The 27,447-nt window shown below is 45.8% G+C and overlaps 2 protein-coding genes across 5 annotated transcripts in view; one reads left to right on the forward strand and one right to left on the reverse strand.

The window, feature by feature from the left end:
• LOC138667064 (zinc finger protein 3-like) overlaps window positions 1-5,328 on the reverse strand; it is a 98,182-nt gene extending 92,854 nt beyond the window's left edge. For 2 of the 4 annotated variants that reach the window (XM_069755320.1, XM_069755318.1), the window contains exon 1: window positions 5,146-5,328. Coding sequence is in view for 2 of the 4 variants with exons in the window: in XM_069755317.1 (XP_069611418.1) it covers window positions 5,076-5,118 (43 nt within the window). In the remaining 2 variants the exon portion in view is untranslated. Of the gene's footprint in view, window positions 1-5,075 lie in introns of all 4 variants that reach the window. The other 2 variants (XM_069755317.1, XM_069755319.1) reach the window with 2 other exon arrangements.
• A 161-nt stretch (window positions 5,329-5,489) lies between these two features.
• LOC138667095 (oocyte zinc finger protein XlCOF8.4-like) overlaps window positions 5,490-27,447 on the forward strand; it is a 47,518-nt gene continuing 25,560 nt past the window's right edge. The window contains exon 1 of the mRNA XM_069755399.1: window positions 5,490-5,601. The gene's annotated coding sequence lies outside the window, so the exon portion shown is untranslated. The remainder of the gene's footprint in view (window positions 5,602-27,447) is intronic.

Raw genomic sequence — 27,447 nt, forward strand, 5'->3', positions numbered from 1 at the left:
GGGGGGTCGGCTTGTACTTGGGTCGGCTTATACTCGAGTATATACGGTACATAGCAAATAGATCAATGGCTGCACTCAATTGTACTAAAGCAAGGGAATGTGTGATACATGAAATGTGAATAGCATAATGGCTTGTGAAATCTATGAAAAAACACATGAGATGCTTAGAATGTATCGCACATTTCCTTGCTTTAGTACAGTTGAGTGCAGCCATTAATCTATTTGCTATATGACTTTTTTGGTTATACACCAGTTCAGACTAGATTGCTGTTCGGTCAGTTTTCCTATATTTACCATGTACTATTTTTTCTGACTTGAACGCCTCGCCCTTCACCATGCGGTGATTTTAATTACATCCAAACACAGTTGGTTCCGACCTTCCTATAAATGCAGGCTTTACCATGTTATTAGCCAGAGGTAAGTGTTCACACTAGGCAGTCAGGTGAGGGACCCATCCGATCCATGAGATTACCTGGACATTTGGTGGATGGGCTCACATTTTTGGCCAAATATTGTGCTAAGCATCTTATGTGTTTTTTCATAGATTTCACGAGCCATTATGCTATTCACATTTCATGTCTCACACATTCCCTTGCTTTGGTATAGTACAATGTCAAAGATTTCACTTCTTACATTACATGAGTGATATCTATAGTAAGGCTATGTGCACACGTTGCAGATTTGCCTCTGGAATTTTTTGTGCGGATTCTGCATCTCTTGGCAGAAAACGCAGGTGCGGATTTGATGCGTTTTTTATGCAGATTTCATGCGTTTTTACCCCTGCAGATTTCTATAATGGAATGGGTACAAAAACGCTGCAGATCCGCACAAAAGAAGAGACATGCTACTTTTAATCTGCAGCGTTTCCACGTGGAATTTTCCGCACCATTAGCACAGCATTTTTTTCTTCATTCATTTACATTGTACTGTAGCGAATCTGCACGGTAAAAACGCTGCGGATCAGCAGGAAAGCCACAATCTGTGCACATAGCCTAAATTCTACAAAAGCTTAGAAACAGGACAGAATAGTCCTCCATACAGTATTATGGGCACCACATAGCGCTCCATACAGTATAACGAGCTCCATATATTGCTCTATACAGTATATTAAGCCACATATATTGCTCAACACAGTATTATGAGCCCCACATAGTGCTCCATACAGTACAATGAGCCCCATATATTGTTTCATACAGAATAATGAGCCCCATATATTGCTCCATACAGTATAATAAGCCACATATATTGCTCCATACAGCATTATAAGCGCCACATAGTGCTCCAGACAGACTAATGAGCCCCATATATTGCTCCATACAGTATAATGAGCCATATATATTGCTCCATACAGTATAATGAGCCATATATATTGCTCCTGTTGGTTACCACAACAGAGATGAGCCAGAAGACTGCATCGTCTGATTGCTCCTACTCCTGCACTGAAAAGAAGCACTTCACCTTCTTAAATGGTGTTAATTTCTTTTGTCAGAACAGGGGTTTATTGGCTATGTTAGGAGCTCTGGGAATCTGAGCTCTCAGTTGTGTTCAGTTAGCCACTCCCATCCCCTTTATAATCTGTGTCCCGATTAAAACCCATGTCAGAGCTAGCTTAGGCTACGTTCACATTAGCGTTGCGCGCCGCTGCGTCGGCGACGCAACGCACAAAAAAACGCGCGCAAAAACGCTGCGTTTTGCGACGCGTGCGTCGTTTTTTGACGAAAATCGGACGCACAAAAAATGCAACTTGTTGCATTTTCTTGCGTCCGACGCTAGCGTCGGAAACGACGCACGTGTCGGAAAACGCAACAAAAAAGACGCACGCGTCCCCCATGTTAAACATAGGGGCGCGTCGCCGCTGCGTCGCCGCTGCGTCGCCGACGCAACAGCGACGCACATTAGTGGAACGCTAATGTGAACGTAGCCTAATGCTGCATGGCTTGGAGGAGAGGTCTTTATATGAGGAGCTTGGAAGAGTAATCTGTGACAGTTGCGTGGGTTTGTAAGAGTGATAATTCCCTTCCCTCCTCTTATTTTGATTTATCCCCATCCTCCACTCCCTGGTGGATTCCGCTGTTATATCTGAGTGAATATTTGTATGCCTGGTATTTTCATTTGCCCTTGTTGGTGTTGCCTTGCTTGTCGGGTTAGTGTACTACAGTACACGGTAGCACCCCTCTTCCCTAGGTGGGAGAAAAGAACAGATGGAGGGCTGATACAAGACATAAGGCAAGGGTGGTAGCCCCGACATCTTCACCTTCAGAAGCATCCCGGGGAATAGGGCGAGTTAGGGCGCCCCCTAGTGTTAGGGACAGGGAAGGAGCCCCTGGTCCCGGATCACCTGACAGCTGAGTCGTGACAGCTCCATACAGTATAATGGGCCTCATATATTGCTCCATACAGTATTACAGACCCCAAATGATGCTCCATACATAATGACACCAATATATTGCTCCATACATAATGAGCCCCATATAATGCTCCATGTAGAATGGGCCCCATATAATGCTCGGTGGCGAATGGACCCCATATGATGCTCCATACATTATAATGACACCAATATATTGCTCCATACATAATGAGCCCCATATAATGATCCATGATGAATGGTCCCCATATAATGCTCGGTGGAGAATGGACCCCAAATAATGCTCCAAGCAGAATAGGCCCCAAATAATGCTCCACGCAGAATGGGCCCCATATAATGCTCCACGCAGAATGGGTCCCATATAATGCTCCACGCAGGATGGGTCCCATATAATGCTCCACGCAGAATGGGCCCCATTTAATGCTACATACAGGATGAGCCCTATATAATGCTCCATACAGGATGAGCCCCATATATTTCTCCAAAAAAAAAAAAAAAAAGTCAAATACTCACGGCTCCTCGCTGGTGGAAGGCCCGGACTTGTCAGCGTCTACGTCTTCCGGCCCTCTGCACTGTGAATGTTAAGGAAGAGGGCATGCTATAGTGACATTATCGCGCCCTCTGACTTGAAACGTCAGAGTCAGGAGATGAGGAAGACGCCTGAGTAAAGGGGAGAGATAAGAATTGCAAGTACCGAAGCCCTGAGCAAGCAGGAAGGGGACACGCGTGGGTGCTGACACCGGGCTACAGTGCACAGGCACTGATCATCTCTGACCTTTCCCAGCACCTGCGCACTGCAGTACATTGCTCTGTCCTCAACAGGGCAGACAAAGTATGCCTGTGCAGGAGTGCGATGCCAGGGAGCCAGTGTGGAGGATGCAGGGATGCATCATCCACATAAAGCACGCAGGAAGACGGGGATTGTAAGAATATAGGAGGTGTCGGACCAAGAAGAGCGACCCATCAGACCTGACCGCCCTGCAGGTGAGTATAATAATTCATTTTTCTGCCCTTGCAGGTCTCATCGCGGGCTTATATACAGCATTCTGTAGATAAGCCCTGAAAGGGGGTGGCTGTAACTTGTATTGGCCAAACCTGGTGACAGGTTCCATTTAACTTTTCACTTGGCCCATTATGGAACTATTATTTTTTGCAGACTGATCGCTTCTATAGCATGGGGATGCAGCAGCATTTAAGGAATTAAAGTACCGGGAACTAAAGTGGGGCGGGACCGCTCCTGGCACTGAGCCTCCGAGTTCAGTGCTGGGTGTCAGCTGTCAGAATCAGACACCCGGCAGCAATCGTGTGCACAACACTTGTGTACGCTGGGATGTATCCATACATCCCAGGTCAATAAGGCCCAGGTCACAGGGATGTATGGATACGCCTCAGGTGGGAAAGGGGTTTTAATTTGTATTTCATAAATCAACAGTACAAAAGAAAATCAGCAACTTTATATCTTATCAGAGAGAGAGAGATCTCCTTTCTCCTCCAGAATTGATCAGTTATTATCAACATTCTCAATCCGGAGGTCAAATCTGTATTCAGTGAAGACTTTCCCATTACTGAGATAGAAGATGGCGGCTGCTACTGATGAGATTCTATGTAGACGAGAGGACGGAGGGGCAGGGTGGAGCTCGCTCTGTAGCTCCTCCATCCTCCGGTCTACATAGAATCTTATCAGTAACAGCTGCCATCTCCTATCTAACAGCCCCTGAATCTGCAGCCACAGGTAGAACACAGGTGATTTTCTCCCTGCAGCCGCTGCTCCAGTAAGACAGGCTATCATGACTTTTAATGTCATTTACGCAGATTAATAGACCTGACTGGTTCCCTCTGAACGGTCTTCACAGCCATAGAGACTAATGTCTTATCACATAACCACTATACGATCAGGGATAATGGCGATATAGACAACACAACCAAATGAGCTCAACGATAGTCTGCAGCAGTCATTTATATTCCTGACATCACCACTGCAGCTTGTTAACAAAAGCAGGCGTAGCAGCAGAGAGGAAGCACCGGACCTGGGAAGGGTGAGAGTGCTAGCTTATTTTCCCTACATGCACAGAAACGCTACCACCGTCCTTCACTTAGGGTTCTACATTAGAAGCACAGTGGATGAGACCTATAGAAATCCCATGCCCACTGTGCTTCTACTTAACGCTGCGCAATCTCACCCGCAGTGTGGGCACACGAGCCGCAGCATGTCAATTATCCGCAGCGGAAAATACATTGGATGCGGTAAATGCGCATGGGTCAGTGGTCATGTGGCTTTACCTGCATGATCAGAACGCAACACAAAAATACGCTGCGTCCAAACCGCTGCTACTCCAGATAGTGGGCACATAGCGACATGGCACTGGAGACTATAAGGGTTTGTGTCCACGTTCAGGATTGCATCAGTATTTGTAGCCAAAACCAGGAGTGGGTGATAAATACAGAAGTGGTGCATATGTTTCTATTATACTTTTCCTCTATTTGTTCCACTCCTGGTTTTGGCTACAAATACTGATGTAAAATCCTGACCAAATCCTGATGCAATCCTGAACGTGGACACATACCCTAAGTGCCCACTCCCTTTAGCTCCCACATAAATCATGGCCACACTCCTCACAGATTGCTATATTACTGGTTACATTGATGCCATCACCTTCCCAGTTCCCCTGTGTGACACAACCCCAGTCCCCGCATATGTCATCGTACACACCTGCCGGATACTTCGGCGTCACATCCCCAGATGCACCACACATAACAAAGGAGAAGCCGCAGCTGCTCACCTCTCCTCCGCAGCTCACACAGGCGCACAAGGATGACGTCACCAAGCGAAGCCCGTGTGCCGCTAAGGGTGTTGGGAGATGTAGTTTCTCGTGATTTGCTCCTGTGAGCGGTGGAGTCACAGTCACTATATATACAGTGTATACTATTGCCAGCTGCCAGTAGCTGGAGTAATCCGCCGTAGTGGGAACTGCACCCCTACATTCGCTGTGCTTTTGTTATTCCGTGCCAGTGACGTCACTACTTCCAAATGTGATTTCCTCCTGCTAACTACAGCACCAATAGCAGTAAGGGGGTGTGGTTAGTCAGAAAGCAGCCTGACAGAACGATCACACTAGGAATAACATCCGGGTCAGAGGTGACAGCAGCCGGCACAGAGAGGACACACAGCAGAGACCGGCTGCGAGCAATGTAGTGTGACCTGTCACATGCTGAGGAAGCAGACATCACTGTTACAGGTAGGAGCAGCTCTCTAGTCTTTGTTTATTGTAATGCTGCTGGGACCAGTGTAGTATGGGGGGCTGCAGGCTCTGCTGCTGGGACCAGTGTAGTATGGGGGGCTGCAGGCTCTGCTGCTGGGACCAGTGTAGTATGGGGGGCTGCAGGCTCTGCTGCTGGGACCAGTGTAGTATGGGGGGCTGCAGGCTCTGCTGCTGGGACCAGTGTAGTATGGGGGGCTGCAGGCTCTGCTGCTGGGACCAGTGTAGTATGGGGGGCTGCAGGCTCTGCTGCTGGGACCAGTGTAGTATGGGGGGCTGCAGGCTCTGCTGCTGGGACCAGTGTAGTATGGGGGGCTGCAGGCTCTGCTGCTGGGACCAGTGTAGTATGGGGGGCTGCAGGCTCTGCTGCTGGGACCAGTGTAGTATGGGGGGCTGCAGGCTCTGCTGCTGGGACCAGTGTAGTATGGGGGGCTGCAGGCTCTGCTGCTGGGACCAGTGTAGTATGGGGGGCTGCAGGCTCTGCTGCTGGGACCAGTGTAGTATGGGGGGCTGCAGGCTCTGCTGCTGGGACCAGTGTAGTATGGGGGGCTGCAGGCTCTGCTGCTGGGACCAGTGTAGTATGGGGGGCTGCAGGCTCTGCTGCTGGGACCAGTGTAGTATGGGGGGCTGCAGGCTCTGCTGCTGGGACCAGTGTAGTATGGGGGGCTGCAGGCTCTGCTGCTGGGACCAGTGTAGTATGGGGGGCTGCAGGCTCTGCTGATGGGACCAGTGTAGTATGGGGGGCTGCAGGCTCTGCTGCTGGGACCAGTGTAGTATGGGGGGCTGCAGGCTCTGCTGATGGGACCAGTGTAGTATGGGGGGCTGCAGGCTCTGCTGCTGGCACCAGTGTAGTATGGGGGGCTGCAGGCTCTGCTGCTGGGACCAGTGTAGTATGGGGGGCTGCAGGCTCTGCTGCTGGGACCAGTGTAGTATGGGGGGCTGCAGGCTCTGCTGCTGGGACCAGTGTAGTATGGGGGGCTGCAGGCTCTGCTGCTGGGACCAGTGTAGTATGGGGGGCTGCAGGCTCTGCTGCTGGGACCAGTGTAGTATGGGGGGCTGCAGGCTCTGCTGCTGGGACCAGTGTAGTATGGGGGGCTGCAGGCTCTGCTGCTGGGACCAGTGTAGTATGGGGGGCTGCAGGCTCTGCTGCTGGGACCAGTGTAGTATGGGGGGCTGCAGGCTCTGCTGCTGGGACCAGTGTAGTATGGGGGGCTGCAGGCTCTGCTGCTGGGACCAGTGTAGTATGGGGGGCTGCAGGCTCTGCTGCTGGGACCAGTGTAGTATGGGGGGCTGCAGGCTCTGCTGCTGGGACCAGTGTAGTATGGGGGGCTGCAGGCTCTGCTGCTGGGACCAGTGTAGTATGGGGGGCTGCAGGCTCTGCTGCTGGGACCAGTGTAGTATGGGGGGCTGCAGGCTCTGCTGATGGGACCAGTGTAGTATGGGGGGCTGCAGGCTCTGCTGCTGGGACCAGTGTAGTATGGGGGGCTGCAGGCTCTGCTGATGGGACCAGTGTAGTATGGGGGGCTGCAGGCTCTGCTGCTGGCACCAGTGTAGTATGGGGGGCTGCAGGCTCTGCTGCTGGGACCAGTGTAGTATGGGGGGCTGCAGGCTCTGCTGCTGGGACCAGTGTAGTATGGGGGGCTGCAGGCTCTGCTGCTGGGACCAGTGTAGTATGGGGGGCTGCAGGCTCTGCTGCTGGGACCAGTGTAGTATGGGGGGCTGCAGGCTCTGCTGCTGGGACCAGTGTAGTATGGGGGGCTGCAGGCTCTGCTGCTGGGACCAGTGTAGTATGGGGGGCTGCAGGCTCTGCTGCTGGGACCAGTGTAGTATGGGGGGCTGCAGGCTCTGCTGCTGGGACCAGTGTAGTATGGGGGGCTGCAGGCTCTGCTGCTGGGACCAGTGTAGTATGGGGGGCTGCAGGCTCTGCTGCTGGGACCAGTGTAGTATGGGGGGCTGCAGGCTCTGCTGCTGGGACCAGTGTAGTATGGGGGGCTGCAGGCTCTGCTGCTGGGACCAGTGTAGTATGGGGGGCTGCAGGCTCTGCTGCTGGGACCAGTGTAGTATGGGGGGCTGCAGGCTCTGCTGCTGGGACCAGTGTAGTATGGGGGGCTGCAGGCTCTGCTGATGGGACCAGTGTAGTATGGGGGGCTGCAGGCTCTGCTGCTGGGACCAGTGTAGTATGGGGGGCTGCAGACTCTGCTGCTGGGACCAGTGTAGTATGGGGGGCTGCAGGCTCTGCTGATGGGACCAGTGTAGTATGGGGGGCTGCAGGCTCTGCTGCTGGGACCAGTGTAGTATGGGGGGCTGCAGGCTCTGCTGATGGGACCAGTGTAGTATGGGGGGCTGCAAGCTCTGCTGCTGGGACCAGTGTAGTATGGGGGGCTGCAGACTCTGCTGCTGGGACCAGTGTAGTATGGGGGGCTGCAGACTCTGCTGCTGGGACCAGTGTAGTATGGGGGGCTGCAGACTCTGCTGCTGGGACCAGTGTAGTATGGGGAGCTGCAGGCTCTGCTGATGGGACCAGTGTAGTATGGGGGGCTGCAGGCTCTGCTGCTGGGACCAGTGTAGTATGGGGGGCTGCAGGCTCTGCTGCTGGGACCAGTGTAGTATGGGGAGCTGCAGGCTCTGCTGCTGGGACCAGTGTAGTATGGGGGGCTGCAGGCTCTGCTGATGGGACCAGTGTAGTATGGGGGGCTGCAGACTCTGCTGCTGGGACCAGTGTAGTATGGGGGGCTGCAGGCTCTGCTGAGGGGGCCAGTGTAGTATGGGGGGCTGCAGGCTCTGCTGCTGGGACCAGTGTAGTATGGGGGGCTGCAGGCTCTGCTGATGGGACTAGTGTAGTATGGGGGGCTGCAGACTCTGCTGCTGGGACCAGTGTAGTATGGGGGGCTGCAGGCTCTGCTGAGGGGGCCAGTGTAGTATGGGGGGCTGCAGGCTCTGCTGCTTAGACCAGTGTAGTATGGGGGGCTGCAGACTCTGCTGCTGGGACCAGTGTAGTATGGGGGGCTGCAGACTCTGCTGCTGGGACCAGTGTAGTATGGGGGGCTGCAGGCTCTGCTGCTGGGACCAGTGTAGTATGGGGGGCTGCAGGCTCTGCTGCTGGGACCAGTGTAGTATGGGGGGCTGCAGGCTCTGCTGATGGGACCAGTGTAGTATGGGGGGCTGCAGGCTCTGCTGATGGGGCCAGTGTAGTATGGGGGCTGCTCTCCTGTATGTCACTAGTGCCGGGGGGCTGCAGGCTCTTCTGCTTGTGTCACTAGTGCCAGGGGGGCTGCAGGCTCTGCTGCTTGTGTCACTAATGCGGGGGGCTGCCAGCTCTGCAGCTTGTTACTAGTGCGAGGGTCTGTAGGATTTTTAGTTGGTAATTTTGAACTGTGACTGATTAAAAATGGACATATACAGCAACACTATAAGGGGTATACCTAAAGAACGCATAAATGACTTGCAGACGTCTGACTGAGGCCAGTTTCACATTTACGGTTGTGTCCGCAGCGTTTCTGATGCATACATCCGCATGCGTCTTGATTTCCTATCTTTAACATTGTGGATGCAGGTGCATGTGTTTGCATGCGTTCGCCCACGTTTGGTTATGCATGCGTTTTTTTCACAGTGGGGCGCGGCTAACGCACCATGTTGGAATTTTTGAGCCAGCAAGTTTCCATCGAATATGCGCAGGCATGTGGATGAGTGCGTAAAAAAAACGCATTACTGTCTATGGGAACGCATGCGTACGCATGTCTTTGCATACACTTGATGCGCTTACGTACTTCGGACTGTGCATGCCCAGGAACTGATTTAGACATGCCCATTGATTTAGACACGCCCTCTTGGAAATATCAAACGCATGCGCATATAAAGCGCAAACGGATGTAAAAACGCATGCATTTGCGGACGATACGCTGTGGACACAACCGCAAATGTGAAACAAACCTGAGACCTTTAGAACAACAAAAATGTACAGAATAACATTTGTGCAGTCTATGAATATGTTACAGAGAAAATATGCACAGGACTATTGTTTTATTGAAAGTTTAGATCTGCTTTAAGAGGTACTTGCCTTAATCCTGTTTTCCAGGACGTCCCTCCTGACAGCACCACCAGGAGGTTGTCCTTCTTATCCTTGATAGGGACAGGAACACAGAAGAGGTTAAATAGCCCCTCCCCACCTCCACCCTTCAGTGTTTTTCCTGTCCCTATGAGGGACAGACGCAGACGTGCCGAAGATTCTAGGACAGCCGGTTGAGCAGGGCTCCCGGGAAGCTTCATCCCTCTCCAGAGGGCTCTTAGCAACGGAGGCTTGAACCAGCAGCAGACTCCGCAGAGCGCGCTGACACGGAGGGAGGTCCCTCACCGCGGGTTGAGCTATGTGCTCCCATCTTCGGTGCACCCCTCTCCAGAGGGCTCTGCAGCTGTGTATCCGGCCGCACGCTGGCGGTGATCTGTCTCCTGGCGTAACGCGTCATCGGAAGCGCCGGCATCCATTTCCTGTGACTATTTCCGGGGGCAGGGTTCTGACAGCACACTTGTCCTAGGAACATGGAAGGTGCAGGTCGTGCAGACATTCAGAGCTCGCCCCAGAACATGTAAGTTATACATAGTGGGGTTTATTTCACAGCACTAGTCACACACAAGCTATAGGGCGTTCTTATATCTCTATTGCAGGATAAAGAAGCGCCCAAACGTTCAGCGGCAGTTCCTAAACGCAAGACAAATAGATGCCCACTATGTTCTAACAAACTTCCAGATGGACATTCTAAGAAATTGTGACGGCTGTATGTCGGGACTACTTAAAGGGGAGCAGTACTCCTTTCTAGATAGTTTTAATACTATCATTAGAGAGGAGGTACAGTCCACGGTATCAGCCCTGATGCCGGTCGAATCCCCCTGTCCTAAAAGGCCCAGGTGGGAGCAGGATCCTAGCTCAGAAGAGGGTGAGCTTTCAACTTACTCTATATCTGATTCCGTGGAAGGCGAATGTTCTTCAGCCATCCTCCCAGAAGAGAGAAAGAGATATCTGTTCTCTTTTGAAAACACGGACATACTCCTGCAGGCCGTTAGAAACACCATGAAGGTGGAAGAGGCCACAGAACCCCTTACGGTCCAAGATGAGATGTTTGAAGGGCCCAGAGCTCGCAGAAACAGGGTGTTTCCTGTGAACCACCATATAACAGAAATGATCCTGGAAGAAAGGGAGGATGTCGGAAAGAAGCTAGTAGTCCCAAAAGATTTTAGATACTGACTCCCTTTTGATCCAGACGAGACCAAGGTATGGGAATCTGTACCTATAGTGGATATACCAGTGGCCAAGATCTCAAAAAAGACCCCTATACCATTTGAAGATTCCTCTGGTCTCAAAGACCCTATGGACAAAAGATCAGAAGATCTCCTCAAGAAGGCCTGGGAAGCGTCATCAGCTATCATGAAGACTAATATCGCGGCTACCTCAGTAGCCAGGTCAATGACTCTGTGGGTAGAAACCCAAATTAACAATAAAACACAAAAAAGAAGAAAAAAAAGAAAAAATGATGAAGCGCACTCACCGGTGATGAACCATCAGATTTATTCAGACATAACTTATGTGCTGCAGGGAGGGTTGTGAACACATACGGACGACGGCCGTTTTGTGCTTAAAGCACTTCAACAGGTCCAACAATAAAACACCCAGAGAGGAAATCCTAAAGTCTTTACCGTTATTGAAGATGGCAACAGACTTTATGGCCGATGCTTTGGCGGAATCGGTGCGCAGCAAGAAACAACGCCCTATCTAACGCAGCAAGAAGAGCTCTATGGCGCAGGTCATGGTCTGGCGATACACAGTCAAAGAACAAACTGTGTTCAATACCCTTTTCCGGCCTTCATGTTTTTGGTCCAGTTTTGGACGAACTGCTTGAAAAAGCAGACAAGAAAAAAGGCTTTCCTGAGGAAAAGCCGAAAAATCCACCGTCCTTTCGGAGGACTCGTTCCCATCCCAGACAGAACTATAGAGGGAAAGGACGGAAGATGGAGCTACCCGAAAGGTGGTAGAGGTCGAGGTACCTTTCAGGATCAGAAGCCAAGAAACAGCAGACAATGACGTCAGCTTAGTGGGTGGAAGACTCCAGTACTTCTTACAGGGCTGGAAAAAGATCACTCAAAATTCTTGGATCTTAAGTACGATAGAACGGGGGTACAGAATAGAATTCAGCCAATCACCCCCCAGGAGATTTTGTCTGACTCAGACCCAGTCCTTGACAGTTCACCAGAGACTTCTAAAAGATATTCAGGAACTTAGCCAGATAAAAGCCATCATTCCGGTACCCCACTCTCAGAGGTTCAAGAGACATATATTCAAGCCTGTTCTCCATAAAAAAAACGAGTTGAGAATACCGTACAATGATAAATCTAAAACCTCTAAATCTGTTGGTAACCTACAAACAGTTCAAGATGGAGTCCCCCAAATCCGTAATACCTCTAATCCAGGAAGGATCAGTAATGAGCACTTTAGACCTAAAAAGTGCTTACTACCAGGTTCCCATCTACGCCTCACACCAACAATATCTCAGATTTGCTATAAAAGATGGAGATCACATTCTACACTTTCAGTTCACGTGCCTGCCGTTCGGCCTCTCGTCTGCTCCCAGAATCTTCACCAAACTCATGGCAGAGGTGATGGCCTTTTTGAGAGAAAAAGAGATAATGATCGTCCCTTATCTGGACGACATCCTGCTTATAGCAAACTCCTCTCAACAGATGGAGAAGAATTTAGCAATGACGATGTCAGTCCTAAAAAATAATAAATCTAAAAAAAAATCAAACTTCAAACCCGAGACAAGGAAGTCTTTTCTCGGAGTGATCTTAGACTCAACTCAGGAATATGCGTACCTCCTGCAACACACGCAAGAATCATTCAAAAAAGAGATTCAAATGTTGCAAAAACAGACCTTCATAAGAAAGGCAATGCGGGTGCTGGGGTTAATGACATCATGCATTTCCAGCGTTCAATAGAGTCAGTATCACTCAAGACCCTTGCAGCAGGAAGTCCTGTCACTGTGGGACGGCAGGGACACAACCCTGAACAATAAAGTGCGTCTATCCAGAGACGCAAAAAGATCACTGTCATGGTGGACCATACCAAGAAAACTCGAGAAAGGAAGACCTTGGAGAACATCTCCGTGTGTGAACATCACCACGGATGCAAGTCTCAGAGGCTGGGAAGCCCACATAGAGGAGGACTACTCTCAAGGAACTTGGACTGCGTCAATACGAAGCAAGTCTTCAAATTACAGAGAGCTCAGGGCAGTCTGGGAAGCCTTAAAAACAAATCAGAAGTTAAAGGACCAACACATCCGTATTTTTTCCGACAATTCAACAACAGTAGCCTTCCTACTTCACCATGGAGGTCCAAAACATCGCCATTTACAGGACCTGTCAGATATAATATTCACCTGGGCAGAGCTCACAGTCAAATCAATAACAGCAGTTCACCTAAAGGGCACCGAAAACCAGGTAACCGACTTTCTGAGCAGACAAAAGTTATGCCCCACAGAATGGTCCCTAAATCAGGAAATCTTCCTCCACTTAACCCAACGTTGGGGTTTCTCAGAGGTGGATCTATTCGCCTCAAATAAAAACACAAAGACAGAAAGGTTCTTTTCTTTAAATCCAGGAGACAGGCTGTCAGGAATAGACGCCCTGGCTCAGAAGTGGGATATGAATCTGGCATATGCTTTTCCTCCATTGGCTCTAATACCGAGAGTCTTGCGGAAGATCCAGGAGAGCCAGACATCAGTAATCCTAATAGTTCCATACTGGCCCAAAAGGAGCTGGTTTCCTCTACTAAAATGGATGTCCTTGGAAGAGCCAATTCATCTACCACCAAGGCCGGATCTTTTATCCCAGGGCCCTCTACTTCATCAGAACCCGGATCTGCTACAGTTAACAGCATGGATCCTGAAAAAGAAATCCTAAGGTCAAAGGGCCTCTCAGATCCAGTCATTGCCACTATCCAGAGCAGCAGGAAGCCTGTGACTTCCGCAATATATGGGAAAGTATGGAAGAAGTACTGTTCACAGAGTACAACTCCTGTGTCGGTCCCTCAGGGCCCAAACATCCATCTCTCTATCTAACAAAGCATAAGTGGAAAAAATAAAACGTAACTTTTATTATGACTAAAGTCACACACAAAAAAACTTAAACCAAACACCCAAGTGAATAAAAACACTGGGGCAAAGTCTCAAACAATTGGTATGGTGACCACAGAGACTGATTATCCCCAGAAAGGACAGAATGATAACCTCCACAACATATTGGAGATATAAAAAAAAACTAGAATTTGACATATAGGGCTGGAGTAAAATAACATGAAACAGCACACAACGTCAGGCTAGTTATATGAACGAACAATAAAAACCCATCAATAGTTGCATATAGACAGTGCCACTGATGGCTATAGATAATGTAAAAAAGGAACAATCTCACCGGTTCCTAGATGAGGGCCCAGGAGCGCTGGATAATTTCTGGTCAAAAGAAAATCCGGAAAAATAATGGAGACGACAGTCCCTATGTCAGTCCCTATGGGGCTATCGATAGACTATCCCCAAAGCTCCTGCCCTTACAAGGGCAGTCCACAGCTACCCCTGTCAAAACATGCCCTGCACTCTCCCTGTATAGTCCGTCCCGACGCGTTTCATCCAAGCCAAATCTTCAGGGGACTTGCTTGTGCATGGAGATAGAGTGCCTGTATGCTAAAAAAGGAAGGACACTGAGTCCTGCCACCCTCAATGCTGTCTTGCCCTCAGGGCCCAAACATCCCTAAGATCCTAGACTTTCTCCAGTCAGGCTTTGAAAAAGGACCAAGACCTAGTACTTTAAAAGTACAAATTTCAGCCCTTAGTTCCTTCTATGACTTTCAGTTAGCTACTTATCCATGGATAGTGAGATTTGTTAAGGACATCCAAAGACTTAGGCCTATAATTCGCAGTACAATACCTCCCTGGGATCTAAACCTGGTCTTGAATGAACTTTGTAAAGAGCCATACGAACCACTAAATCAGGCGGACTTAAAAGCTGTTACTCTTAAATCCCTCTTCCTAGTTGCAATAACTTCAGCGAGACGTATTGGCGAGATTCAATCCTTATCCATTAAAGATGCATACTTGAAAATTCAAGATGATGATTGTATCATACTTAAGCTAGATCCCGGGTTTCTCCCTAAGGTCGTTTCCGACTTCCACAGAAGTCAACAGATTGTTCCACCCACATTTTGCCAAAATTATAGTAATGAGAAGAAGCGTTCTCTTCACGCCTTAGATGTTAAGAGGACAATTCTACACTACCTAGAGATCACAAATAATTGGAGAGTGGATTCTAACCTATTCATCCAGATAGCCGGAAAGAACAGAGGGAAGAAGGCATCCAAAGCTACTCTAGTCAACTATCAGGGCAGCCTATATCTTGGCAGGGAAACCCCCACCAGAAAGGCTCAGAGCGTACTCGTTGAGGGCAGTCTCGGCCTCATGGGCAGAAAACGCTGGGGCTTCTATGGACCAAATATGCAGAGCTGCAACTTGGTCTAGATCAAATACGTTCTGTAGGCACTAAAAATTAAAAATTAGATGTTACAGCGAACCAACAGACTACATTTGGGAGGAAAGTCCTCCAGGCTGTAATCCTGCCCTAAAATAGGAGTTATTTGGTATTTCTCCTGTTCTGTTAGGAGGGACGTCCTGGAAAGTAGGAATTAGTCCTACCGGTAATAGTGTTTCCAGGAGTCCATCATGACAGCACGCCTTATATACCCTCCCTTGAGTTCCTGTTTGGTCTGTGATGTAAACATGTTTAGAAATGAATTCCAATAAAATAGAGTTGCATCCATCCTGGTGTGGTACTTGGAAAAATCACTGAAGGGTGGAGGTGGGGAGGGGCTATTTAACCTCTTCTGTGTTCCTGTCCCTATCAAGGATAAGAAGGACAACCTCCTGGTGGTGCTGTCATGATGGACTCCTGGAAACACTATTACCGGTAGGACTAAAGGTACCGTCACACTAAGCGATGCTGCAGCGATACCGACAACGATGTCGATCGCTGCAGCGTCGCTGTTTGGTCGCTGGAGAGCTGTCACACAGACAGCTCTCCAGCGACCAACGATCCCGAGGTCCCCGGTAACCAGGGTAAACATTGGGTTACTAAGCGCAGGGCCGCGCTTAGCAACCCGATGTTTACCCTGGTTACCAGCGTAAACGTTAAAAAAACAAACATTACATACTTACCTTCAGCTGTCTGTCCTCCGGCGCTGTGCTTTCCTCTGCACTGTCAGCGCCGGTCAGCCGGAAAGCAGAGCGGTGACGTCACCGCTGTGCTTTCTGGCTGGCTGGCGCTGACACAGGATGCAGGAGGAGTGCAGAGAAGCACAGCGCCGGGGACAGACAGCTGAAGGTAAGTATGTAGTGTTTGTTTTTTTAACGTTTACGCTGGTAACCAGGGTAAACATCGGGTTACTAAGCGCGGCCCTGCGCTTAGTAACCCGATGTTTACCCTGGTTACTAGTGAAGACATCGCTGGATCGGTGTCACACATGCCGATCCAGCGATGTCAGCGGGAAGTCCAGCGACGAAATAAAGTTCTGGACTTTCCTCAGCGACCAACGATCTCCCAGCAGGGGCCTGATCGTTGGTCGCTGTCACACATAACGATTTCCTTAACGATATCGTTGCTACGTCACAAAAAGCAACGATATCGTTAACGATATCGTTATGTGTGACGGTAACTTAATTCCTACTTTCCTTTTCAAGCTGGCAGTTCTTGAGATGAGTGCAGGGCTGCAGGCATTCCTTATCAGTGCCTTTTTGCTCTGATCTGTAGAGGAGGAGCTTTACTACTGAGCACCTACATAAAGTGCAGCAAACTTTCATCTCAACTAAAAGAAGAGATCCTTCGATCAGGAATAGAACAGACGTTTCATAACTTTCCCAAATTATTATGAAAAAATATTCAGTACATCCTGCATTGTAATCCTGTACCCAATTTATTCTATATTTTAGGAGTCGTTCCATGTCATACCGACAGCCCTGCATTACCATGTAATAAGCCCCTGGAATGCAATATACACCTGTATATATGGGATACGTGCTCATTCCTCTTTATTCTGCGGATCCTCACCTAGTTAGCATATGATTTTTTTTTCAATTGTCTACTCCTCCACAATACAAAAAAAAAAACACTACATTTCTAACATTTTGATCAGTCTCCACACCTCCTTAAAGAAAACTATAAAAAGTGATTAAAACGTAAAACAAACAAGCACTCACACAGCTCCCATCAATAAAAAAATAAAAACGTTATAGGTATAGTGAAAATAGCAACACAAACCAGTTTTGTTTTCTTAAATACACTGCTCAAAAGAATAAAGGGAACACTAAAATCCCACATCCTAGCTATCGCTGAATGAAATATTCCAGTTGTAAATCTTTATTCATTACATAGTGGAATGTATTGAGAACAATAAAACCTAAAAATTATCAACCTAAATCACCACTAATATCCCACGGAGGTCTGGAGTTGGAATGATGCTCAAAATCAAAGTGGAAAATGAAGTTACAGGCTGATCCAACTTCAATGGAAATGCCTCACGACAAGGAAATGATGCTCAGTAGTGTGTGTGTGGCCTCCACGTGCCTGTATGACGTCCCTGCAACACCTGGGCATGCTCCTGATGAAGCGGCAGATGGTCTCCTGAGGGATCTCCTCCCTGGACTAAAGCATTCGCCAACTCCTGGACAGTCTGCTGTGCAACGTGATGATGGATGGTGAGAAACATGATGTCCCAGATGTGTTCAATTGGATTCAGGTCTGGGGAACGGGCGGGCCAGTCCATAGCTTGAATGCATTCATCTTGCAGGAACTGCTGACACACTCCAGCCACATAAGGTCTGGCATTGTCCTGCATTAGGAGGAACCCAGGCCCAACCGCACCAGCATATGGTCTCACAAGGGTCTGAGGATCTCATCTCGGTACCTAATGGCAGTCAGGCTACCTCTGGCGAGCACATGGAGGGTTGTGTGGCCCTCTAAAGAAATGCCACCCCACACCATTACTGATCCACTGCCAAACCGGTCATGCTGAAAGATGTTGCAGGCAGCAGATCGCTCTCCACGGCGTCTCAAGACTCTGTCAAGTGCTCAGTGTGAACCTGCTTTCATCTGTGAAGAGCACAGGGCGCCAGTGGCGAATTTGCCAATCCTGGTGTTCTGTGGCAAATGCTAAGTGTCGTGAACGGTGTTGGGCCGTGAGCACAACCCCCATCTGTGGACGTGTGGCACTCAGACCATCCTCATGGAGTCGGTTTCTAACCGTTTGTGCAGACACATGCAGATTGGTGGCCTGCTGGAGGTCATTTTGCAGGACTCTGGCAGTGCTCCTCCTGTTCCTTCTTGCACAAAGGCTGAGGTAGCGGTCCTGCTGCTGGGTTGTTGCCCTACGCTACGCTGAGAGACACAGCAAACCTTCTTGCCACATCTCGCATTGATGTGCCATCCTGGTTGAGCTGCACTACCTGAGCCACTTGTGTGGGTTGTAGAGTCTGTCTCATGCTACCACGAGTGTGAAAGCACAACCAACATTCAAAAGTGACCAATACATCAGCCAGAAAGCATTGGTACTGGGATGTGATCTGTGGTCCCCACCTGCAGAACCACTCCTTTGAGTGTGTCTTGATAATTGCTAATAATTTCCATCTGTTGTCTATTCTATTTGCATAACAGCATGTGAAATTGATTGTCAAACAGTGTTGCTTCCTTGTTCAAATAATTTTTATTAACCATTTTGACATTTTTCTTTGTAAAACTTTTTGTAAGTTCACATAGGTTGAGATTGCGAATACAGTACAAATTATAACATATTATAACATATTATAACAGATGGTTTGACAAGTAGAAACATTGTAAGCTTAATGTCCTGTATATTAAAACAGTACGTCTTTTTTAGGATATTAAATTATATATTGATTTTAGGAGGGGGGGGAGGGAGAGGAGGGAGGGAGGGAGAGGATAAGGGATAGATGTTGTCCCAGTGAGACCATTTCTTTGAGAATTTGGGAATTTGGTTGTTTAACATTGCAAACTTCATCTCGTAAGACCTATGTAATGAGATTTTTTCAGTAATGTCCGAAAAGGAAGGTGGAAGCTTATTTTTCCACATTGTGGCTATAGTATTTTTAATTGTGAGTAGGATTTGAAGAATTATTTGTTTCTTGTCCGTGCTGAGTTCTGTAAGACCTAATGATAATAGAGCTGTTTGTGGGCTTAGGAGTCCTTTTTTCTTTGTAATTTTGTTTATGGTATCTGACGTTTGAGACCAAAGTAAACTTAATTTCGGGCAACTCCAGAACATGTGGAGTATGTCCCCTTTCTGGCCACATTCTCTCCAGCATAGATGTGAATTGTCTTGGCTGACATGAGCTAGTCTAGCTGGAGTGAAGTACCAACGAGAAATGACCTTAAAATGAGATTCCTGTAGGGACAATGATAGTGTAGAGTCATATGTAATGGATAATGCATTTTCCCAATCTTCCTGCGAAGGGGAAATGCTTAAGTCTCTTTCCCATTTGTTTGTATGTGAGTTTTTTGTCATATCCGCATCATGGTTTAGCCAATCGTATATGTATTTATGGCTCCAGAAAATACAATGATTCAAGTTGCTTATAAGATTCAGAGTCGCTTCTGAAAGACTGGGTTTCTTCCTAAGAAAGGAAGAAATTAGTTCCTTCAAAGATAGATATTCCATGAACATAGACGACGGAAGTTTGAATTTGCTTTTAATATCTTTAAATTTTAGAAAGTTATTTCCGTCATGGATGTCCCTAAGCCTTTCAATATGATAGTCCTTCCATGATGCCGATATGGATTGGTCTGATAAACTAGCTATGGTGTGGAGATGTAGAAGTTTTAAAATGGACCTCTTAGAAGTCCCTTTTTTTCGGGTTGAACGTTTTTTCCAAGCAGTAATGGCTGCTTGAAAGACCGGGTGAGTAAGTAGGGGTATTTGTTTGCTGACTGAAGATAGATTTTATAATTATGTTTTTGAGGTTCTTGTCATTATATATATATATATGTGATTCCAAGTCTAGCCAAGCCGGGGAGCCTGAATTCGGCATCCAGTACTTACTTTGTTTTATAATTGTTGTTTGATGATGAGCTGCTATGTTGGGAATGCCTAGGCCTCCATGGCCTCTTTTTTTATATGCTAGAGTTAAAGGAATTCTTGGCTTTTTGTCACTCCAGATGAAAGCATTTATGTCTTTTTGTAGAGACGCGATCATTGAGTCGTTAATTGGGAGAGGGATATTGCCCAGTACATAGAGTATTTTAGGCAATGTGTAAACTTTCATAGCTAGAACTTTGCCCCAGAGTGAGAGAATCTTACTTCCAAACAAGGTAGAATCAGATTGAATAGATTTGCGTAAAGCGCTTATATTGGCTTTAATTATGTGTGAAAGGTTACTAGATAGGGTGATTCCCAAATAGTTAATTTCTTTTCTTGTCCAAATTATAGGAGAAATTTCTTTAATTTTTTGAATTTGTTTTTCATTAAGATTAATTTGTAGTATGCTAGATTTCTCCTCATTGATTTTGAATTGAGATAATGGAGAGAAAATTTTGAGTACATTGTGAAGCTCTCTTATAGAATTTATGGAGTCTGTGAGAGTGAGCAAAATGTCATCCGCAAAGAGACTGATTTTAAACTGATGAGAAGGGGTGTTTATACCTTTAATGTTTTCATTTTGTCTGATATGTTGGGCAAGAGGCTCCATCGCCATATCGAAGAGAAGGGGGGAGAGAGGGCATCCCTGCCTCGTTCCATTGGATATGGAGAAGGGGGCAGAGGAGTGATTATTTGTGAAGATTTTTGCTGTAGGGTTTTGATATAAGGCAAATATGGAGGATATTAAGTTATTATTGAAACCAAATTTAAGCAGAGTTTGTTTGAGGAAGCACCAGCTTAAGCGGTCAAACGCTTTTTCAGCGTCCAGAGAAATAAATATTGTAGGTTGTTTGGTGGAGTTAGCAATTTTTATTGCATTGATTGCTCTCCTTGTACCATCTGAAGCATGGCGGTTTCTCACAAAGCCCACTTGGTCATTGTTAATCAATTTAGGCAGCACTTCTCCAAGTCTGTTGGCAAGAATCTTAACATAAATTTTGATGTCCGAATTTATGAGAGATATAGGGCGAAAATTTGTAATGTTTTCAGGGTCCCCTTTGGGTTTAGGTAAAAGAACTATGGATGCCTCCAACATCTCTTTGGGAAATGCACCAGAGAGTGAGGCTGTATTGAAGGTTTGAGATAGCTGCAGGGAGAGAAGACCACAGAATGTTTTGTAATAGTCATTACCGAAGCCATCAGGACCTGGGGATTTAGCCGCTTTAAGGTTTTTGATGCATTCCTCTATTTCTTCAGTTGTGAAGGGTGAGGTGAGAAGGGCCAAGTCCTCCGTTGAGATCTTAGGGAGATTGAGGGAGGAGAGATATGAGGTAATGGCTTTTTCGTGGCTTTGTGAGAGGGAGGGGAGGGAGTTTATATTGTAAATTTTTTCATAGTAATTTGCGAATTCATTTGCGATATCTTGTGGGTGTACTAAGGTTCTGCCATCAGAAGCTCTAATTTTGTTGATTCTTTCTCGTATTCTTTTATTTTTGATTTTGCTGGTCATAAATTTGGTGGGTTTGTTAAGGGAAGTATACATTTTGAATTTGGAGGAGGCTACCATTTGATCAAAGGAGGAAAAGATCAAGAGTCTAAGTTCTTGTCTCAGTTTAGAAATTTCTAATTGTAAGTTTAAAGAAGGTGTAGGAAGGGTTATCTGAGAATTGATTTTCAATTTTAATTGAGTTTGAATGTTTTCTATCTTAGATTTGTTGTTTCTCTTTTCTTGTGATGTGAGTTGGATAATTATTCCCCTAATAACTGCCTTATGGGCACACCACTTAATGATGGGGTTAATATTTTCCGTGTCGTTTTCCTTGAAATAATTTTTAATTGAATTTTCAATTATGTTTTTGTAGGAAGGATTATTTATAATGTATGGGTTGCATCTCCATGTTTTTTTGTTGTTGATCGGTGGTCCCAAAGCGAGCACCCCGATCACTGGAGAGTGATCAGAGATTGTTTTGTCTCTTATGTGTATTTTTTTCAAATTTTGGGAGCGTAAATACATCCGAGAGTATTAAATCAATTCTAGATGCCGACTGATGGACCTCAGAAAAATGCGTAAACTCAATAGATGACGTGTTGATACATCTAAAAATATCAAAGAGCTCGCTTCGGGACAACCAACCATCCAAATCAGCAGACTGTGGTCTCTTTTTAGAGGATGAGTCAATTTTGTGATTCGGAACCGAGTTGAAGTCTCCCAGGAGAATTGTATCCCCTTTTTTAATTTTATTGAGTATTTTGGTGACTTTGTTAAGGAAGTAAATTTGTCTAGTATTAGGGACATAAAGATTAACTATTGTACATAGATGATTGTTGAGACGGCAGATTAATATATGGAATCTGCCCTCAGGGTCTTTAAATTCTTCTAGGAATTCAAATGATGTTGTGTTTTTAATTAATGTGACTACTCCGGCTTTTCTTTTGGAATTACAAGACTCATATATGTGTGGAAACTTAGAGTGTGAGAATTTTGGATGATCATTCAATTTGAATTTAGTTTCTTGGATGCAGATTAATTCTACGTTAGAATTAGCAAGTTCTTTCCATATGGAGTGTCTTTTTTTTGGACTATTCAGTCCTCGGACATTATAGGTCATTACACTAAGACTCATGTTTTCTTCAGGGGTGAACGGAAGGGAGAAATGGTCTCACTGGGCGGGAATCCTGGCGTACTTAAACACTAAACTGATTAACAAATCAAAAAGTGTTAAGAGAAGGGGTATATAAAATATACCAGAGCAGTTAGATAATAAAACTGGAACAGTTAACCTATTAATACAATTTAAGAAGTAAACTGGAACAATTAACTTACGTCTACTTTTTTATGGGTTGACTAAAGAATGGGAAATGAGAAATTACCTCTGTATGTAGTTTGATAGCCATGTCATAAATTCAAAATTAAGATTAAAGTTCAGAGTAATAATAGTATTTAAAGTCTGAGACCTATGATATGTTAAGGTCTAGAATCTGTGGTATGCCCTGATTCAGCGATTTCTACCCTGTGGGTGGTTCTTTTTTAACGCTGAAATAAAGTTTTGACCCTCTAGTGGCGAAAATATCGGGATTGTTTTCCCTTCATGAAATATTAATAATTTTAGTGGGAAGCCCCATCTGTATGAGATGTTATTTGCCCTCAAGAAAGTGGTAGTGATAATGAATTCTTTTCTTGAAGTTAGTGTTTCTTTTGATAGATCAGCAAAGACCTTTAGCTTTTGAAAAGGTTCAGGAAAGGATTTTTCTTTTTTCAAATATTGTAGGATTTTTTCTTTTGTATTATAGAAATGGATACGTAAAATTGTATCTCTGGGGATTTCATTTGGAATTTTTGGTGGTCGAGGTAGTCTGTGGATTCTATCCACAGTGAGCTCTAGTTTTGTGAGAGAAGGAATGGCTGTTTTAAAGGCATCTTTGACGTAATCAGCCAGATTTTCATTGGAGACATTCTCGGGAATGCCCCGTATTTTGAGGTTATTTCTGCGATTCCTGTCTTCCAGGTCCGCGATTTTGATCCTAAGATGTTTAATTTCTTGAGATAGACTATGTATGGCTTTAGATGTCTCTTCTGATTTTGTCTCAATTTTTTTAATTCTTTTCTCCTGTTCTACAAACTTGTTACCAAACTAATCTAGTGTTTTTTGGATTGTTTTTGCCTGGCTTTCAAAATTTTTAGTCATGTTTAGGTTAATTTTTTCAGCTAGATCTAGAAGAAGTTTTTCAGAATTGGAGTAGGTTACAGAGGAGGAATTTTCAGGAATTAAAGTAAAGTCTGATTCCTTTTTTAGTTTGTTTTTTGCTGGGCTTTGAGAGGGGGAGGGGTCATTGGAATATAGTCCCTTTTCATCTGAACTTTCTTGTGGATTGGTGGAATATTTTTCATTGGAAGTTCCTGGTGCCTTCCTTTTGCCTGAGAGTGATTGGTCCATGTCATCTGTAGAAGGTTTAATTGGGCTATTGAAGGTTTGGGTATTTTTTTGCATCTCTAAATCTGAAGAATTAAATGTGAGACTAGTTTTCTTGTTTAATCTGGGGATATTTGAAATTTTTTTTGTTGTTTTTATGTGGAGATCTAGACCTGTCGGGACTAAGAGTATTAACCGGATCCTCCTTCGGATTGTGGAAAGATTTTTGTTTTGCTCTTTCGCTTTTTTGATGTGTAGCTGAAGTTGAGGTGTTCACTTTAAAATTGAAGACCCCTTTTGACATCTTAATGATATATAGAAGATTGTAAACCTTAGGTTTAGATGAATTCGTTAACCAGATGAGAAGTAATTATGTCTGTGTGAGACAGCCAGATGAATCTAACAGAAACTCAACCAAACATAAAAACTAAATATATGAGTAAATAATAAATGCCTCAGTAAAAAATCAATAAAACTAAATAAACAAAAAAAAATCAAAAATGTGGTGACAAGTTTTGAAGTTGGTGGCTCTCAGCCAATTGCTCTTAGTATAAGATATATGGATGAGAGGCTTAGGAGGCTGATGAGAAATATTATCCACCTGTTGGAAGAAAGAGCATGTGCAACTTCTGGATATAGGACTGTATATGTAGTATACCTGTTGAGGGAAAGTTATTCAATGTTGCTTGATCCCTTTAAGTTAGGGTGATCCCTTTAAGAGAAATAATGAAATAAGCAAAAACAACTGATCATAAGGCTAAAAACCAAAGAATCCCCACAGGTGAGATATAAAAACGAAAATAAAAATAAAAAATAAACACTTTTTTGAAGGATAATCAATAGAGATAAATGAACAATGGGAGCACCAGAGAGCTCAGCAATCCCTCGCTGAACCTCTTATATGAACTTGAAACAGAAGCTATTTTTTATGCATGAAATCAAATAAGTGAGGATTGTGACCTCGTTCAAATTCCTATGTCAAACTGTAAATGTAGCAGTGAATGCTGAGGGATTAAATGTAGTTTACTTAGAAGAGCTATTGCTTAAGTGTTTCTCTGTTGTCAGCCAGTAGATTTTATTTGCCGAGTAGGTAGATAGTTTTTATGGCAGGGTTGAGGGGGTTATTTCTTAGTGACAGGTGAATTTCAATGTCACTTTGTCTGTATGTTCAATATAATCATTGAAGGCAGGGCAGGTAAGCCAGTTGTGGTAGGACCAGAAGTCACAGCAAGCCCTGACAAAGGATACTGTTGAAATGTATTGATGTAGTGATTTAGGACTTGTCACAACTTGACTTTACCTCCGTTGCAGGGGACTATACGTGGAGGATTCCTCTAGTAGTCGGCAGACTTTAATAAGTAGGGCACTACAGGGCGCAGCATGCCCTTGGTTTACTGTTGGGAAGTTGCCAATAGAGGGAGAAAAAACAAGGGGTAATCTCTAGCAGCCCCAGGCAGATAGCAAGAGATAGCAAAGCCTGTACTGGAAGCCCCGTTCTCCTGCAAGTTCGCTGCAGCGGAGCGTACCTGTGTCGGTGGCAAGCCGGGGAGCAAGGAGGGAACGCTGATCTGCCGATAGTTGGGAGGCGTGTAGGCGATCACAAGTTTCCGTGTCTTCACAGTCGGTGTCCTAGTGGATCAGCAAGGGATCAGAGCTGCGTGTCTGATATCAGTTGGAGGCCGTTGAGTTAGAGATACGCTGTACCTTAGATCCCGCTTCAGCCTCGTGCGCACTGTGTCTGAGGGGAGGTAATGGCAGTCTCCTTCTTCCGGTTTAGGCCATCCACTGAAAGGCGGGCAGGAGGGCGCCAGTCCACCGTGGGTCCCACTTCCCAGCCGCTCCGATCTCCTCTCCTCTCCGACGTGTCCTCCCTGTAAACGGTTGTAGAGGAGGGCTACATGAAGAAGTCCCAAGTTTGTGAGGGCAGGCCTCAGACCATGGTGGGCCTCAGCAGGCCTAGAGTTTAATTTTCTTGAAAATGCTTGAAGTAATGAAATAAAGGTCTCTAGTGAGGCCTGGGTATGATTAAAGATGCTCTATGAGCAAAAAATGTGCAAATGGCTTGAATATGTCGAGTTATTTGTAGGATTTGAGGTAATCCTCAGGAGCTCCCAAGAAATGTGTCTCACATGTTCTGAGACCGAAGCCACGCCCCCAAACAGTGTTGCTTCCTAAGTGGACAGTTTGATTTCACAAATGCTTGATTCACTTGGAGTTAAGTTCTGGTGTTTAAGTGTTCCCTTTATTTTCTTAAGCAGTGTATATACAAACTTTCGAATTTGTTCTCACCACTTAAAGAAGTTGTCCACTACTATAACTTTTTTTTTTCAAAAATCTTGCTATTATGTCCCACTGAAAACATCCACTGTGTTTATTTTAGCAATATTACCTTTTATCATGCTGTAGCAGCACATCTTCAGTGCTGGATCCAGCTCTCATGGGGTTAATCGACAACTTCCTTTCTCCTGACTTATTGTGCTCTAATACTACAAGTTCCATGATGCATTGCACTGACCTGTAAGCCCGAACCTAGCACACCCACTCCAAAACACACCCAAACCCCTCCCTCCTCTAGCTTCACAAAGATTTGTGATGTCATTTCTGTCCAACCTCCTCTTTTACATTTGTCCAACCCACACTCTATTACACACATATAGGTAGATAGCTAGATAGATAGATAATAGATAGATATGGGATGGATAGATAGATACCTACAGAGATATATCTATATATCTATATCTATTTCCATAGATATGTCCATAGCCATGTTTCTAAAACCCTTGACCCCTGGAGCTTTTTTTTCGTTTTCGTTTATCGCTCTCCTCCTTCCCAGAGCCATAATTTTTCCATCAATATGGCCATGTGCAGGCTTGTCTTTTGCGGGACAAGTTCTACTTTTGAACGACATCATTGGTTTTACCATATCGTGTAACAGAAAATGTGAAAAAAATTCAAAGTGCGATGAAATTGCAAAAAAGGTGAAATCTTACACTTGTTTTTTGCTTGGCTTTTTGCTAGGTTCACTAAATGCTAAGGCTGTGTGCACACGTTGCGGATTTGATTGCAGTTCCGCAGCGTTTTTTGCCTCACGGAATTGCATCAAATCCTCAGTGTAGTGCACAACCAATGTAAGTCTATGGGAACTGCAGACTTGTTGTGCACATGCTGCGGAAAAAAACACACCGAAACGCTGGTTGTTTTTTTCCGCAGCATGTCACTTCTTTTGTGCGGAACTGCAGCGTTTCTGCACCCATAGACTTGCATTGAGTCGGGCACATCCGCAGGCAAACCTCAGATGTAAAAAAAACTGCAGTTTTGCTGCGGATGTGGGTCCAAGAAACGCTGCAGTTCAGGAGGAGGGAAGTGTGTGGGCGGTGACTGTGTGCGTGTATGTGTGTGCGGGACTGTTTGGGTGTGTGCGGGACTGTTTGGGTGTGTGCGGGACTGTTTGGGTGTGTGCGGGACTGTTTGGGTGTGTGCGGGACTGTTTGGGTGTGTGCGGGACTGTTTGGGTGTGTGCGGGACTGTTTGGGAGTGTGCGGGACTGTTATGGAGTGTGCGGGACTTTGGGGGTCTTTGGGGGTGTATATGTGTGCAGGCATCATCCGATGGGACTACAAGTACGCAGCATCCAATCTGCAGCTAATTCGGATGTAATCCGGACAGTGGACACGCACTCTACACTATCCATACATCTATCAATAGATATATCTATCAATAGATATATCTATCAATAGA

This window comes from Ranitomeya imitator, chromosome 2, assembly GCF_032444005.1.
Source record: "Ranitomeya imitator isolate aRanImi1 chromosome 2, aRanImi1.pri, whole genome shotgun sequence".
Taxonomy (NCBI): domain Eukaryota; kingdom Metazoa; phylum Chordata; class Amphibia; order Anura; family Dendrobatidae; genus Ranitomeya; species Ranitomeya imitator.